This window comes from Ictalurus punctatus, chromosome 5 (assembly GCF_001660625.3).
Source record: "Ictalurus punctatus breed USDA103 chromosome 5, Coco_2.0, whole genome shotgun sequence".
Lineage (NCBI taxonomy): Eukaryota > Metazoa > Chordata > Actinopteri > Siluriformes > Ictaluridae > Ictalurus > Ictalurus punctatus.
In genome coordinates this window covers 20,040,336-20,058,585 of record NC_030420.2, presented here as the reverse complement: position 1 = coordinate 20,058,585, position 18,250 = coordinate 20,040,336, and the positions used below count along the sequence as shown (strand labels likewise).

Below are 18,250 nucleotides of genomic sequence, written 5' to 3'. Positions count from 1 at the left end.
GTAAAGGGGTTTGTTTTATTCTGTCCTATTAGTAGTACTGTAAGTGTACACTTGTAAATGGTCAACTATAATGATAAAAGCACTGTGTTATCAGTCCAAAGAGTGCTGATGTTACATGGATCCTCATGGATTTGTTTTGGATGGTCAAAGGTTACAGCTTTAAAACACAGACTGTCTCATCTGGATTATGTAATCTGATTAGAAAAAATTCAATATTTCTATTGAGTGCTGATTATGAGAGACAATGAATTATAGGATATTAATTATTATACCACAGCACTGTTAAAATCTAAAAGCTGACCATAACGTATACCACTGCACGATTTACTATTGTTTCTATAGTAACAGTTTATACAGGGACTTGTATGGTTGATACTCCACATAATCTAAGGCTAATAATTAATGGATTAAAATGTGTTATTATTTAACAAAGAAAAATTTATATTTGTTGATATGATGATGGTATTGGTGTCAGCACTTTGTAACGATCATTAAGTGTCTCGCCATTGGAGAGCCTTCAGGACAGAGGAATTTGGCTTTGTTGTTTCTCAGTAACATGTCAAGCTGCATATTTTTGTCTTAAAAGAGAAAAAGAGAAGATAGTGAGGGAACGTCTGTTTATAGCTACTATAACGTAAGTGACAACACAAATGAACTCGTCTTGCAGACAAACCACAACATTAAATGTACCTATAAACAGTTAAAATGTATGACATTGATAAATTAAATGTATAAATTAAAATTATAAATTTAATTTATAAATTAAAAAATAAATTAAAATTATAATTGTTGACAAACTACTGTGGTATAAGATGATATAAAACAATTTGGGACATGCTGTTATTGGAAAATTACGAACTTTAGGGTGGTAACATCACCTTGGGCTGCATTACACGAAACAGCCATTGATTATTTTCTTACAACAGCATGTCTTGTCATGTTTTATTCTTTGCCTACAGTAGGTTATTTTATAGAGGAATATTACTGGCAAATTTCAACATGTTGGTGCCTATGGAATTAGACTGGTTGCCTTGGCAACAATTCCAATGTGCCAGCAACTTTGAAAAATAAAAAATAAAAAAATAAAATCTGGGATCCTGTCAAATCATAAATAATCCAATCCAACTAAAATAGAATCCACATTTGAGGAATTAGCCTTGAACCTGATCAGTAATGGATTACCTATCCTTGCTAATCTACTGTAGACAACATTAGGTAGCAGTAGCAGGGTCAGTGAAGCTTGGCATTTGTAGCACGTTTCAAAAAATGCACAAAAAAAAAATCTCCTGCTTAATGCTATTCGCACAATAGCTTCAGAGCCACGGCTGCCTTTCAGGACTCTAGCTGATGCTTCTTTGTGTTTCCTTTTCTTTTGAGTCTGACAGCAAGCATAATGTATAGCAAATTCACAGGGTGGAGGATAGGGGAGTGGAATTGAAAATTAGATCATTACAACATCCTCCACTTCAGATAGGCCCACACACACCCCCCCACACAAAGACACAGACACAATAGACTATGTGGAAGGAGAGTTAATTTCACTTTGATTGATCGTGCTGCTCTAATCTTGCCCAAGTGTTGTCTCTGTTTTAATGAGGCTATAATAAATTGTGTCATGTGGCCATTGCATTTTCCCATTGTTGGTTGACCCACAGTTTGTGCACACTTGACACTGTATCGTGTGTGCGTGCGTGGGTGTTCAGATTTTATCCTATGGTATTAAATTTGTACCAACAGCATTGAACATAATTTTTCAAGAAATGAAGAAAAATATACAATGAGAAAGAAGAAAAACGTTGTTAACATTTAGCTTTGTTTTCGCTAATCATGGTTTATGAATGCGCTGGAAAAGATTGCAATTACACTTTAAAAAATTTCATTTACGCTCTGCAAGTTTATGTTTGCCATTCTGGCAAAAAGTTGCGGCTTACAGCAACTACCTCTCATTGGCTACTGAGATTTGAATAGACAACTCCCTGACCAGGAACTACAGACTTCAGTGGCGTGAATTTTAGAGAGCATTCTGGATATGATTCTCTGGATAGTTATAGTGTTTGTACTTTGTACTGGAAATTACTTACTTACTTAGTCACTATAGTAGTTCGTGATTAATATTTGAGATTTGAGTAGTCCCAAACAACTATTTTTCGAGATGAGCTCTCAGGAGCGGCACAGAGCATCATCATCGTCATCCTCCTCTTCTTCAGCTTTACACTCAAGCTGTCGATCCAAATCTCACTAGCCCATGAGAATAAATTGCTGTTAAGCCGCTCTCACATGTCAGATTTGTAGCAGAATGGTGAATGTAAACTTGAGGAATGTAAAAGAAAAATTTTCACTTGAAAGTGTAAACTAAAACTCTGGCAACGCATTCATAAACCATGATTAGTGAAAACAAAGCTTAGAGAAGCTTAGTGTTGTTCTTCTCTCTCATTGTATATTTTTGTTCGTTTCATGGAAAATTACATTCAACATTTCTGGAACAATTTAATTCCATATTATCCCAGCCAATTCACCAATAAATTTCACAAACTTCTCTGGACATCAGCATTTGTCCTGCGTAATTGTTAAAATGACAAAAAAAAAAAAAAAAAAACCATAGCAGCTGTCAAGATAACAGATACCACCCAAGATGATTTCTCTCTTAACCCTGTTAAGTACCAGTGGATATCTTATTGGCTCAGGTCATCTTTGATGATTAGCTTCCCTTAAATTAACTCACCTCAGTTTTTATCTAATGCTCTTAAAATGTTGTGGATCATGTGAAGCTTGGTAAGATTATGTGATTGAGTGCTGTTGAGTTCATTTGTCAGGCTGCTGTGCCCAGTATATCATAATGTATCATACTTTCTGAATTATGTAGTGTTGTTATTATTGATTCCTGATTATATGAATCTAAATAACTTTTGAAATCGCTAATCTGACTTATTATTATAGCACATTTATATTACCCTACATCCCACTGCCTTGCCAAAGTTTCCAGCAGTTACACCCAAACAATCAGCCATGCATGTACATTTGCACTGATGTGAGATGCTATAAGCAGAAATATATAACATATGTAACAAAACACATTTTGAAAACACAAAACACCATTTAGTTTAATATAATTGTCTTCATTGTTTAACCTTTTAATATTTTGTTTTAAAAATTCACAAAAATACTCTGTTCTCATTGATAAACAATTGCAAACACAACACAGGTTTATAAAAAATCTTTGTTAAATATAGCTGTGCAACAATTATTGGCACCCTTATTAATTCATATGAGAAAAATATATTTGGTATAAATAAAATATTTGGTATACAATATAAGTATATTCCCATTGATATATATATATATATATATATATATATATATATATATATATATATATATATATATATATATATATATATATATAAAAATTAGTACACCTGGGTGACTAGGAACAGGAAACCATGACTTCCTGTTTCACAAGGGTATAAGTATAAGGTAACACATAGGCCAAATTCATTAAAATTCATTCACAGGACATAATCATTCATAACAATGGGTAACAACAAGGAATATAGCTGTGATGTGCGGCAAAAGGTTGATGAGCTCCACAAAATGGGAAGTGGCGGTAAGAAAATAGCTAAAGCATTGAAAATGCTAATTTCCACCATCAGGGCAATAATTAAGTATTTTTGTGCATTTTTTTAACAAAAAGATTTTAAAAAGAATTTCACTGCCTTTTTTGCTCATATTTTATTCTCAATTCTTTTCTTGAGACTTTTAGTAAAAAGAAATGAATTGTTTATTTGTCTTGGAGCACATAACATTCAGAATTCAACAAAAATACAGTATGGTAATAATGTATTGTAATAAACATTTCTATTAGGGGTATAATGATGCATAGTGACACAATGCGCCACAATACAAAAATTTGATGTGCTTAGTCGAAATGTGCAATTCACATTGTGGGAATATATATATATATATATATATATATATATATATATATATATATATATATATATATATATATATATATATATATATATAAAGGGTGACACTAATATTGGCACCCTCGGTAAGAGCAAATAATGCTCTGAAAAATTGTCCTTATTGTTTAACCTTGTCATCTTTTTAAAAAATAATTCACAAAAATACTCTGCTCTTATAGATTAACAATTGCAAACGCAACACAGGTTTATCCACAAACGAATATGTTTGTGAAATATAGGTGTGCAACAATTATTGGCACCCTTTTAGTCAATACATTGGGCTACCTTTCTTTGCCAAGATAGTAGTTCTGAGTCTTCTCCTATAATGCCTGATGAGGTTGAAGAATACATGGCAAGGGATCTGAGACCGTTCCTCCAGGTCCTTCAAATGTCGAGGTCCTTGCTGGTGGACTCTTCAGTTCATTCTACAGGTTTTCTATGGGTTTCAAGTCAGCGGATTGGGATGGCCATGGCAGGACCTTGATTTTGTGGTCAGTAAACCATTTTTGTGTTGATTTTGATGCATGTTTTGGATCATTGTCCTGCTGGAAGATGTAATCACGGCTCATTTTAAGTTTTTTTTGGCAGAGGCAGTCAGGTTTTCATTTAATATTTGATGGAGTCCATGATGCCATGTATCCTCACAAAATGTCCAGGTCCTCTGGCAGAAAAACAGCCCCAAAACATTAAAGAGCCACCACCATGTGAAAATATGTAATGCTGAAGACAAAAATGGTAGAAAATATCATTTGTGAACATACAAAAAATATATATAGATACTGTTCCCTCCACTAATATCGACACTCTTGGTAAATATGAGCAAAGTAAGCTGTGAAAACTTGTCTTTATTGTTTAACCTTTTGATCTTTTGTTAAAATAATTCACAAAAATACTCTGCCCTCATGGATATCAAACAATTGCAAACAAAACACAGGTTATCAAAAATATATCTTTGTTAAATATAGGTCTGCAACAATTATTGGCACGCTTTCGTCAATACTTTGTGCTACCTCCCTTTGGCAAGATAACAGCTCTGAGTCTTCTCTTATAATGCATGGTGAGGTTGGAGAATACATGCCAAGGGATATGAGGCATTCCTCCATAAAGAATCTCTCCAGACCCTTCAAATTTTGAGGTCCATGCTGATGGACTCTCCTCTTCAGTTCACCCTACAGGTTTTCTATGGGTTTCAAGTCAGGCAACTGGTACGGTCATGGCAGGACCTTGATTTTGTGGTCAGTAAACCATTTTTGTGTTTTTTTATGTATGTTTTGGATAATTTTCCTGCTGGAATATCCAACCACAGCCCATTTTAAACTTTCTGGCAGAGGCAGTCAGGTTTTCGTTTAATATCCGTTGATATTTGATAAGAGTCCATGATGCCATGTATCCTAACAAAATGTCTGGGTCCTCTGGCAGAAAAACAGCCCCAAAACATTAAAGAGCCACCACCATATTTAACAGTGGGCATGAGGTACTTTTCCATATGGCTACCTCTCTGTGTGCATCAAAACCACCTCTGGTGTTTATTGCCAAACAGCTCTATTTTGGTTTCATCTGACCATAGAACCTGATCCCATTTGAATGTCCAGTAGTGTCTGAAAAACTGAAGATGCTTGAGGTTTTTTTTGGATGAGAGTAGAGGCTTTTTGTCTTGAAACCCTTCCAAACATCTTGTGGTAATGTAGGTGACTTTGGATTGTAGTTTTAGAGACTTTCTGACCCCAAGACTCAACTAACTTCTGCAATTCTCCAGCTGTGATCCTTGGAGATTTTTTTGGCCACTGGAACCATCCTCTTCACAGTGCGTTGAGACAATATAGACACATGTCCAATTCCAGGTTGATTCATAACATTTCCTGTTAACTGGAACTTCTTAATTATTGCCCTGATGGTGGAAATGGGCATTTTCAATGCTTGTGCTATTTTCTTATAGCCACTTCCCATTTTGTGAAGCTCACAAAATACACACACACATGTATACATAGACACACACACACACATATATACTTTCCATATAGCCTTTAAGAATGCCTTTGACAAAAGAAGGATGAGAAGTGGACTTTCATGAACATACTCTGATGAAGGCACAACCAACATGCTGCTGGCAAACATATTCCCCTATGTATGGAGACGTTAGTGACACCCTGTATTAGTTATGCATCTAATGCAATTGCAGTGTTTGAACACCAGAGGTCCCACTCTATGCAGCCCATAGAGTTAAAATATATAGAGAGCGCCCTGGGGCTGATAGCCCAAGAAACAGGCCTTGGAGGTCAGGCATTTTAGACATTCTATTTCTAAATGATGCCTCAGGCACTGCTACAGAGCTCAGAAACTTTATTTATTCAGTCAAATATGTGGGATCATTTATAAATATATTTATTTATTTTAAGATATGGAGAGTCTGTAGTACATTTTCTTGACAAGAAATAGTACATTTAGTTTATTAATTCAAATCGAAATGTGACTGGGTGTATTGTTAAACCTCACATTCCTATTTCCCAGTCATATATGTGATCTTAAATTAAAATTACAATTAATTTCCCTGACTACACAGCCAAGATAGCCCAGGCCTGGGCCGCATTTAACGAGGTCTGGCATCAACTTCGTGGTATTGAGGGTGCTCGCTATGGAATACTTCACCCAGCTCGGCTTCGCATTACATATAACGGGGTTCAGAAGGACTTTATTTCAGCGGAGGAAGCAGGAGACTATGTTAAACTCTTGATATCAGGGTGAACTGCATCACCTACACAGCGGCGTCTTTTTCGCTCTTCTTTTATTTTTTGCACTCGGCCTTCCAGCTCTACAGTATTTGGATTTTTATTGAAGATATTGTCGTTGCATTACTTCACCTAGATTTTGTGGACTCACTCCTCTTAAATCTACTTCAGTATTAATGTGGTTCTCTGTTTTGAGGCTCTGACTGGGTTAGAGTTTCTGTTTATTTAATTATATTAGTGTTTTTTCCTCGGGTTTACGTCCTACACTGTTATATTATTTGTTACAAGTCTTTAAAAGTTAAGGACATTATATTTGTTATTGTGCGCAAACTGTTTATCAGACTTGAAGTCAGTAGGAGCTTTTTCTCTTACTGGAACTTTTTGTCTTGGTAATTTTGTTGGTTAGTTCAGCTTACTCTCCGAGTTTTTTTTTCACATTGTGGACAACTTTTGGTTATTGTGGGAAACACTGCTGTCTCATATATATATATTTTTTTTTTTTAATGGAGATTTTTGGGTGTGTGTGTGTTTGGGGGATTGTGAGTTATCAAAACATGCCACTGCTTTGAAGGATGTGAACTGGAACGGAGTAATGTTAGTCAATTGCAAATCTGTTTTTAGAGGATTTAAACCTAACATGGTGAACAAATTATATTACAGAATTCAGGCAGTTTTACTGGGGTTATCTCATACAGTGTGGCAAGTAATAATCTGGAAAGACCTTTGTAATATCACAGTCTAAAACTGGATTTAAAGAGAAGCAAATCAGTAAATGAATCACATGAAAATGAATCACATGTAAATGAATCACATGTAAATGTATCATATGAAAATGAATAAATAAATTAAAATAAACATTATCATTAAAAAATAAAAAATACAATTAAAATGTGTTACCCAAACTTCATGCTATGTTTCCCTATACAATCAGAAAAGAAATATGTGTATTTTTTTTTTAAGGACAGCACTAAGCTAAGTTCTCTGGGCTGTGACGCCACACAGCACTCCATCAATACCCAAATCACACCATGATTCTTGTTTTTCATGCTGGAAACAGGTGTGCTATTTTATTATTATTTTCATTTTTGCATGGTTTGGATAAGCCTTGACATCATGCAACACCAGTAGTCTCATCCAACCCTTGATACTTTATACTGTTTGTTCATTTGTGTCCAAACATGTTGGTCTGTATCTTACACGTGGATGCCGTGGGTTAGTATACAGTTACTATATAGTGTGTTTCAGATGGATTTTTTCTGCTTAGCATACTGTGGTTCCACCCTGAGGGGCTAACTGACAGGTGGATGTGAAAATTAAAATATAGTCGACCTTGAGGTCATTTTCACACAGAATCAGTGCAGTGCTGAGAATATGTAATTGCCAAAGGGAAGAGAAGGCATTGTTTCAAACTTTTATTTGAATTTTTCTAGCATGGAGTTTAAATATGAAATTTCACAAGCATGTCCATGCAAGTCATGTAACACTTTTTAAGTTGAATTATCTATAAAATAAAGCTACTCATTATTTCTCAAAGTCTCTGTGTATGTGAAGTGTCAGTACTGTCATCCCAAGAGGTAAATGTAATTTTTTGTTCCAAAAATGTAATATATGAATGTAAACATTATATCCTAAATACGTGACTACATAGCTGACTTACAAATGACATTTTCTCATGTAAATGTACGGTACTTACATTTTAACCTGATTTTAAACTTAACAAGGGTTAAAGAGCCACTCCAGCAGCATTTTTTCCCTGTTGTCACACCCCTGTGTTCAAATTCCATCTGTGTCATTGGCTGCTGGCTGACCTGTCCTAATCACAGACAAAATTAGTGAGTCCATTATTTATAAACATGAGTTTATAAAGCTTGTTGTGTTTGTGCCCTTGGCAAAATTGAAGGGCAGAAAGTCTTCGGCTGTTCTATATTAACGTCTTTGTTTTGGCTCTGCCTGTGTTTAATGGCTAGCTGTAAAAAGCTCAATGAAGTGCTAAAACTGTTGTCACTTTATGCTCATTTTGAATCCTTTCATCGTGCTGATAAACCTTATTTGATTGAATATACTGCATGGCATAAATGAAGCTCCAGACGCCAATGAATGAATGACATTGTGATTATTGTTAATTGAGGCGTAGTTGACAACTTTTCTTATCCGTTTTGCCTTAGCAAAAAATATGACATTAAAACATGTTTGATTACTGAAACAATACATCTTACATAACCCTTTTTCCAAAGTGGATAAATCTGAAAACACTGTTGTATGATTGTCATGTGATCTGAACAGTTCCAAGATTGTAGAACTTATTGCAACGTTTGAATACTTTGTACATTATAGAAGCAATCCATAGTTATGAAAAAATAAAAAATAAATACAGTGTGTTCTATGCTCAGGTTGTCAGAACAAATGAAAATAGTGGAACTGATGTACAGACATGCACCAGATACCCAGTTTGCATGGCCAACATGCCATTTTGTACCAATTTTGGTGGAAAGAACTTAAAAATGCTAGTGTGGCCAAAACAAAATGACTTGTTTTAGTGTGAACCACACCTGAATTAATGAGTCACAACAGTTTGAACTAAAAAGGATGGCCTGTGCAGTTGTCAAGTCAACTCCACCAAAAAACTCAGTTTCCCAGAATGCACCACTGCCTACAAACATGGCTGCCCCAGGCCTGCACTTCCCAGAACCCACTACCACTAACTTGTTCCCATTTTTATCACACTCACCTCTTCCTAATCGCCCCACCATTTAAAAGAGACTTTCACACCACATTCAGTAACACTCAGTTTGTGTTAGTATCTGAACTTATTAACACTTTTGTTTCTGTGATCACTAGTCTGGTTTTAGCATTGATTGTTTTCTGGTTTTCATACTGTATCTTGATATTGCCCTGTGTATTCTGTTTGCTGGTTGCCTGACTATAGCCTATTCTTTGACCTTAATTTTGCCTAATGATTTGAATTTGTCTGCCAGCCTTTCAATGAATAACTCTTACCACATCTGTGTCCATCTTAGCCCACTCCTTCTGACAGCAAAAATCCAAATAAAGGTAACAGCACCATTTATGAAAGGATTTATTATTATTGTTTCTGCAAAATTTCAACTAATGTGTTTAATGGAGTTTTACTCAACTCGCAGTGTCATTTATGCTCTGGAAAATAAGTAACACTAAAGAAAAATGACTCACACACCCTCAAGCCTATAGCAGAGATACCAAAGCTGTTTGCAACAAGGACACTCCAGTCTACCTTAACAGCCCTGTGGGAACCATCCAGATAGTGGACTGGCAAAAAGAGCGGCAATCCTGGAAAAGATACTTGACTGGCAATCCTGTCTGTTATGGAGTGGTGCCATCATTATGTTTGAATTTGCTCAGTGGTTTCTCCCAATTCTTGTAAGTTTTCATCTTGGAGTGGAAATCACACTGTGATCACACTGTGATTTCCTCTCCATCACACACCACGGACACAGTGGGGAGTTGATTCAAAGGTTGTGGGAAATTCTTTCTCTTTTAGGACCAACAGATTCATGATGTGGTAGTTGGAGAAGGAGGAAAGAAAGCAGGAAGCAGGAGAGGCCAGAGGAAGACTGAGTGCTGCAGCCTCTCCTCATGGGCCAACATAATCACTGGTCCAGAGGGAGCCATTGGGGGGGGATCGGGATGTTGGACACAGAGAGAAACACAGAGGGACAGGAGATGATACGCTCCAGAGCTGTGTGAAATTGGGCTTCTTCTGGCCTGAGCTTCTGATCTCTGATCTGTTCTTCCTCAATCCTGCCAAACAAGCCTAGACTAAATGCACCGCTCTCTACTGCTACAACATACACATATGAATACATACATGAATACACACACACTCACACACATTCTATGCATAATAAAATCAAGTGACCAGAGAGTAGTAGTCAAAACACTGGTATTCAAGTGTACTCTAAGGACTGAGCAAAATGAGACCGCATTTAATTATTTAATTAAAGTGAGGTCAGTGATATTATTTTTATTTTATTGATTTATTGTTTTATATTTGGGAAAGTTATCTTTTTTTGTCAAGAAAGCATCGAACCCTGAGGAAAATCTCTGTTCTCTGTGGCATCCCAGGCTCTGTAGTGGGAGAAACAACATATAATACAGGGCACTAATATCCATCTTATAAGAACAGGGAGGCATCTGTACTTGCCTGCCGATTAGAAAGTTCAAGGAAGATGTCTTGCACAAAGATCCTTTTGTTTTGGGGAGGAGCCATATATGTTTTAATTAATTTTCAAAGCTGACAGCTTTACATAACGTCCCTCAACACCACTTACTATATCTTTATATTCACTGGGGCTGCACGATTATAGCCAAAAAAAAAAATCCCGATTATTTTGATCAATATTGAGATCTCGATTATATATCACAATTATTCATTGATTTTAGTGACAACATATTTTTATTGCACTTTCACATTTATATAAACAGGCCGCTGCTTTCACCTCCATGTTTTGCTACATTCCTGCTAATGGACAAATCTTTGCATCAAATTAGACTGATCCTTGAAGTGCATCATCTCATAGAAGCAAAATATAAATAAAATTGTACCCAAAATATAGGATAAGTAAAAATAAAAATGCCATCAACCAAATAAAAATATGCACCAAATATAACAATATGCAACCAAATGAAAACAATTTAGGCCTATGAAGAAAAGGCAATAACAGTGTTTACAGGAGGAGAGACACAAGACAATTTCTTTTAGGAGCACCTGTGGTCCTAATTACAAAAATTTAGGAGCACAGTTGCAGTTGAGGTTTATTTATTTATTTATTTATTTATTTATTTATTTATTTATTTATTTTTAGAGATGGTAACATTAATGTGCCACAATATAACACCCAAGTAGGCATGAGAAAACTTGAGCTGGACAATTATGACAGAATTTAGGAACATTGTGTGAGCCATGACAAATTAATTTACCTTCTGATATGCTAAATTTAATATTTTCAGTTCATTTTACAGACTGTATGCAAAAAACCACCGTTAACCTGTTCCACCTTGTGAACAAATACAATAAACATCAATGTTCAGTTTTTGAAATCTGCTCCTCTTAAATATATTTAAAGCTATTAGACATTTTCCACTGTCATGGTTCTGGGCTGGAGCCAGTTCTCGAGCTGCTCTGTGTATATTGTTTATAAATCTGAATAATCTCATATAGGATGTGATTGGGTGAGTTCATTTACCTGCCAGATGCAAAGCGCTTTAGTTTAATGGTGTTCATTAGGGATGCTCCGATCAGGATTTTTACAGCCGATACCGATCCAGATACCAATCTTTTTTTGTTTAAACCTTAATCGGGAGGTCTGTCATAAACAGTTAAATGTAAGGTCTCTGCTCATGGTCACTGTTAATTAAATTAAAATTATAGCAATGAGAAATACTGTTGGTTAATTGATAAATAAACAAGCATAAAATATTTATTTTTAAATATCTTAAGCAATAGTCCTAATTAAAAGTAGATTAACACAAGCATGATCCATATTAGGAAAAAGGCTAATAGCCTTCTTAGGAGATAGCGAAACTAAGCTTAATGTCAAATTGATATTAGATGCAATTAGGGCCTCCTCCAGACGTTCCCAGTTCACCTGCACTACCCGTTTGGGCTTTCCAGGTCTGTCCAGAGTCTTCCCCCACCCCTTGACCTAACTCACCACCAGATGGTGATCAGTTGACAGCTCTGCCCCTCTCTTCACCCGAGTATCCAGAACATGTGGCCTCAGATCAGATGATACGATTACAAAACGATCATCGAGCTTCGGCCTAGGGTGCTCTGGTACCACATACACTTATGTGCCTCCTTATGTTCGAACATGGTATTGGTTATAGACAGTCCATGACAGAAGTCCAACAACAAACGCCCACTCGGGTTTAGACCAGGGAGGCCGTTCCTCCCAATCACGCCTCTCCAGGTATCTCCATCATTGCCCACGTGTGTGTTGAAGTCTCCCAGCAGAACTATGGAGTCCCCTACTGGTGCCCCATACAGAACTCCATTCAGGGTCTCCAAGAAGGCCGAGTACTCTGAACTGGTGTTCGGTGCATATGCACAGACAACAGTCAAAGCTTTCCGCCCACAACCTGTAGGCGTAAGGAGGCAACCCTCTCGTCCACCGGGGTAAACTCCAATGTAACGGCGCTCAACCAGGGACTTGTGAGTATCCCCACACCTGCCCGGCGCCTCACACCCTGGTCAACTCCAGAGTAGAATAAAGTCCATCCCCTATCCAGGAGTACGGTTCCAGAACCAAGACTGTGCATAGAGGTGAGCCCCACCAGATCTAATTGGTAGAGCTAGACCTCCTGCACAAGTTCCAGTTCCTTCCCACACAGAGAGGTGACGTTCCACGTCCCTAGAGCCAGCCTCTGCCACCCAAGTCTGGTTCGTCGAGGCCCCTGACTTTCACTGCCACCTGTGTAGCAGCGCACCCGACCCCCAAGGTTCACCCCACGAGTGGTGGGCCCATAGGATGGAGAGAGGGGTGCCACGTTGCTTTTTCGGGCTTTGCCTGGCTGGGCTCTGTGGCAAACCCAGCCACCAGGCACTCGCACTTGGTCCCTCCCTCTGTCGGGCTTCCTCTGGGCACAGTAACTCCTCGTCTCTTTGCTTTCTTCATGAGGGTTTCTTTGAACCATTCTTAGTCTGGCCCGTCCCCTGAGACCACTTTGCCTTGGGAGACCCTATCAGGAGCAAAAGTCTCCAGACAACACAGCCCTCAGGTTCATAGGGACACACAAACCTCTCCACCACGATAAGGTGACAGTTCCCAGAGAGGCAACCCAAAATAATTAAACATTATTTAATTTCTCATTTTATTTATATTTTATGAAGTTATATTATATTATTATAATATCTATTTTTTATAATAAATGATTTATTTATTTAACTAAGCACATTTTTGTCTTTACATTTTAGTAGTTTTCTGTTTGTTTGTTTATCAGTTGTTCATTTTAGATCTGTTCCCCAGTACAGTATTGCCATGTCTGCTGATAATATTGTTTTTTGGGGATTAAATCAAAACATGATAACTGGAGTTGACTTTTCTGGTGATATCTGGCAACCTTAAGTTTAAATGAAGTGAATACGCTATGTATTTGAGTTAGTGAAGAGCGTGAAGTAGAGCAGCAGCGTACTCCTTCTGAACAGTTGCTAATCTTGATTATTAAATAATTCCTCACCAATCATAAAGAAGTTTGAATTAAACCCACCTTGTATTGTTAGCATTATTATTAATTTACTCCGCCTGACGCCACTGTGTCTACAAGAGCAGATGAAGGTTCAGGTTATATTGCGGGAACTTTAAAAGATGGCGGTTTGTGAGATTGGGAAGTTGAGCGAAGCAGATGATGTACATTGTTACTCTTGTCACCATAATGGCTACTCTGCAGTATTTACACACTTGTTTGGTTGACTGAGGTGATGAAAAGCAGCGTGAAAGTAACTGTTGTGTGGTGTAGATGCATTTTGGACTTTTTAAAAAAAAAAAAAAAAAGTAGTTTAGTAGATAGATAGATAGTAGATAGTTTTTATCCCGATTGTATTATACAACTCTGGACAGATTCACACCGGTGCGAATAAATATTTATTCACAGTCGCACAAAGTACTTTTCAGTTGCAAACGTGAGTAAAATGGTCGCACTGTAGAGCCCTGCGTTCATTTGCAAACTTTTTTATCTGCAAAGTCATGATTTCCCCTTGCGCAAGCGCTAGAGCTCGCAGCGAAACTGGCAGCCTGAGTGCTAAAATCTAACCCCATTTCCGGGTTTTGGCATTACAAAATGACATCATCCCAGCACCACTCTGTGGTGATTGGCTGCAAATTTAGGAAGCGCTTGATTTGATCTGCAGCTGAGTTTTCTATGAGCGGAGGACGAACTTTAAATGCTAATATCGCGGTCGATCATGTTCATTTAATCGTGGGCAGTCAAAATCGTAATCGCGATCGATATTCGATTAATTGTGCAGCCCTAATATTCACCTATTCATTACAAACAAATTTTGCATCATACAGTCAACTAACATATTGTCAGTCACTTACAAGTTCACTATATGGTAATAGTAGATAAGGATGAAAATTTATACACAGGTATGGCATGTGAATCCATGTGAATGGATGTGAATACAAGAGAATAGATAGGGAAGTACCTCTAATGTCTGAGCCTTGGGGTCTTTGGGGTTACAGAGAGAGTTGTTGATGCGGTGGTTGTGCCGAACACATTGCTGGCTGGTGTTCTGAGGAAGAGGGAAGGTCTGTCGGATGAGAGTCAGACGTCCTATAGACTTCACCACCAACTCCTGCACATCCAGATCTGAGATCTCCTGGAGAGAGAAATCACATATGAATGTGAATGAATTGGGAGGATAATTAAATATAACAAGAAAGAGAACAGTGTTCATGCAGTTAAAATATTAGCACTTTAATGCTGGACAGGAAGGTATGGCACAGAACAGATCTATCTGTAACCTGCTAGATTACATGTGTCAGTTTCCCAAAACAGATAAGGTTTTCATTAATGTAAGAAGAATTCTCTGGAGGTTTTGAAGTAAAAATACTCTTTTCTCTCCATGAACCTCAAAATATGTTTGGGGAATATGGGTCCATATTCAGAGTCAGCATATTAAGTCAAAAAGTTACATCAATATTTACTCAGGGAAAGTGATGCATATTCAGAGACAGTTTATGCAGCTGCTCGATTTTCTGGGCACCCCATTCAGAATATGTAAATCACCTCCATGGAGTACATGCCTCTTGAGGAGACATGTCCAAGATAGGTTTTTTCAGTAGCATTTAGATCACCACATTTAAACAAAAGCACTTGCTTTCATGCATGAAAAAATAGGGATAGAAAATGCTGTCTGAAGAAGGAAATAGTGTTGTTTTTTTTGCTGTCAACTGTAATATGATGTAACATACAAGCAGGAGACAGGAGGACTCTATTATAATTTAATAGGAGTCTATTATATTGGCAAAATTTTGCTTGAGTCCTAGTTGTAATTATCACATTAATCAATGCAAATTTTGGTCACATTTTGGTTATTTAATTTAAGAATATGACTGCCATGCTCATTATCTGGAAGCTTATAAATTGCACATCCTATTATTATTATTATTATTATTATTATTATTATTATTATTATTATTAAGGTCTGAGTATTGATGTGTGCAATTTCAGTATTAAATCTTCACTACACAAATTTATCTCAACTCTGAATATGGTGCATTATCAGTGACAAAACTCTGTAGGTAAAAAATATGAAAAATATGAAATATTTAAAAATGTGTGATAAAATAGTTATGCTGCCTATTAACTTTACCAGAAAAAAGAACCTTTAATATGAGAAAGAATCTTTGGCAGACAGTCACTACTGAAGATATGTCAAGTATTAAGTCAAGTAGAAAAGCAATTTACACTATCAATTTACAATTTAGCAATTTATGGTTTGGTGACAAAAGCATTTAGCCAATTAATGATCTGCACTATTACTTATACTAGTCCTTTTCAATACTCATGGTACTTACGGAAGAACAGTGAATAATTTTTGCACTGGTACTTCATGTATAGTAATGCTCACTTGACAAGGGAAACGATGACAAACTAAAGTATACCGTCAACACTGACAATGTTTGCTAGAAAAACAGCACTATTGACATTGACACACTTTCAGTTCAAGATAAATCCTTCAGCAGAAATGTTCTTGAGACACAAAAGCCTTTCTCTTCTCTCAATAATTCTCCCAGGTACACAACAACTCTCTTATACACAAACAGTGAACTATTTACTTTTCCAGCAAGGTCACTGTCCTCCTTTTGTCGTTAGTCCTAGGTCACCCTGTTCACACTCTCTTTATAACTGCTGCCAGAGACGAAGTAGACCATCTATTTATAATAGCCATTCATATTATAGATATTTCCCAGATGAGTGCTTATCTAAGGGAAGAAGGTGAGTGCAGTCATAAAGTAAGGGGAATAGAGCAAAATGGAACACGATCACTGTCCTATCTCTTATGCAACCCATGCTTTTTGGTGGCACGTGGGCCAGAACGCATAGATCAGGGATGATGAGATGGGAGCAGATTTGGCCAAACCATACCGTCTGACAAGTCTCACTTTGGAGAATTTGCCATTTTACCTGTGACAACTTAATTCCCAGTGACTGGCTTTCATAAAGTGAGTGATCTTCATAATGCTGCTGGGGTTCCACCTACATGGAAAGACCAACTTTTTCCTGCGCATAAGCCAAACAGTACCTGATTCCACTCTTCTTGTGGGTATGCTGTATGCTTGCCATTTTCAAAAAGGTAATGTCTGTTTACAAATGTTGATTATGTTTTTAAAGAAAAACAATGACCACCAAGCAAGGACACAGGACAGAGGCTATATGAGTTCCTCTACATAGTTGACTCATACTTCAGAAACTTAGTTGATTGCACTTTAGAGGGCAGGCACACTCACATGAACCTGAAAATGTCATAGCCCAGTTACTGTTTTTACCCCTAGCTGACAAATGCAAAAGGCTCTTGATGCTTAATTAGTGGAGCTAAATCAGAATGACACAAATAGAAGCCTACAGGGTTATGGCCTAGTTTAGAGGTACAGTTTTGTCAGTTTTTCCTACCCTTAGATTACTGTCAAGTCAGGCCAGGCATGAGCAATGTAAGTAGTCATGACATTGATAATTTAAAACTCACAATGTGATATTGTTTCTGATTAGATTTTACTTATAACTCTGTTCTATGCAATGTTACAGTAAGGCTCGTCAAAATAACCGTGATCCCACATTCATTTATTCATTCGTCAGTAACCACTTTCTCCTGGATTTGGAGTATATCCAGAGATTAATAGGTAATTCATGTGGAATTTCCCTTTTTGCCCAGCTAGCATTCAAACCAAGTCAAGACATTCAGGTGGAGCTAATACTACTGCAATCAACTGACTGGATGAACACAATTATGATTCATGATTAATATTTCTGGTTGAAGATCTTCTCTATCACAAAAAAAATCTCTGCAATAGTGTATTCAAAGTTTTTTTTTTTCTAACATCTCATTTAAAAAATCAGTTGCCCACAGAAATGTTTTCTTATCACTAATTTGTTAGATTTTTTACATTTATTATCCTTGATCCAAGTAAACATTGACCTATTCCTAAAAAAAACATCCTATTCACTTTCTTTGTGACCCACATGATGTGAGATAATGATTTGAGATTCAGCCACAGAAAATAAACATGTTGATGCATTTATACACTGTCTGAAAAGCTGCACTGAAACATCTGTGGATTTTTACTGACGATTAAACTATTGGCACACGCCGGCCACATGTGAGAAAAATGAAATCATTATGAGTAATATGTTGTAACATCCTGATTTTCTAATAAACGTAGACAGTTATCAGTTGAAACCCTTTTTCAAAAAATTTAAAATGGTTCATTTTAAAAACTACACATAATGTTCCACATCATTAACATAAGCACAGTTTTATGAACCAAGGGTTCTTCCTCATATGGGTGCATACCTGCA

General features: G+C 36.9%; 1 protein-coding gene across 1 annotated transcript in view; it reads right to left on the bottom strand.

The window, feature by feature from the left end:
* grid2 (glutamate receptor, ionotropic, delta 2) overlaps positions 1-18,250 on the bottom strand; it is a 522,151-nt gene that overhangs the window by 157,923 nt on the left and 345,978 nt on the right. Inside the window, exon 6 of the mRNA XM_017468976.3 lies at positions 14,877-15,050. Within this exon, the coding sequence (XP_017324465.1) occupies positions 14,877-15,050 (174 nt within the window). The remainder of the gene's footprint in view (positions 1-14,876; positions 15,051-18,250) is intronic.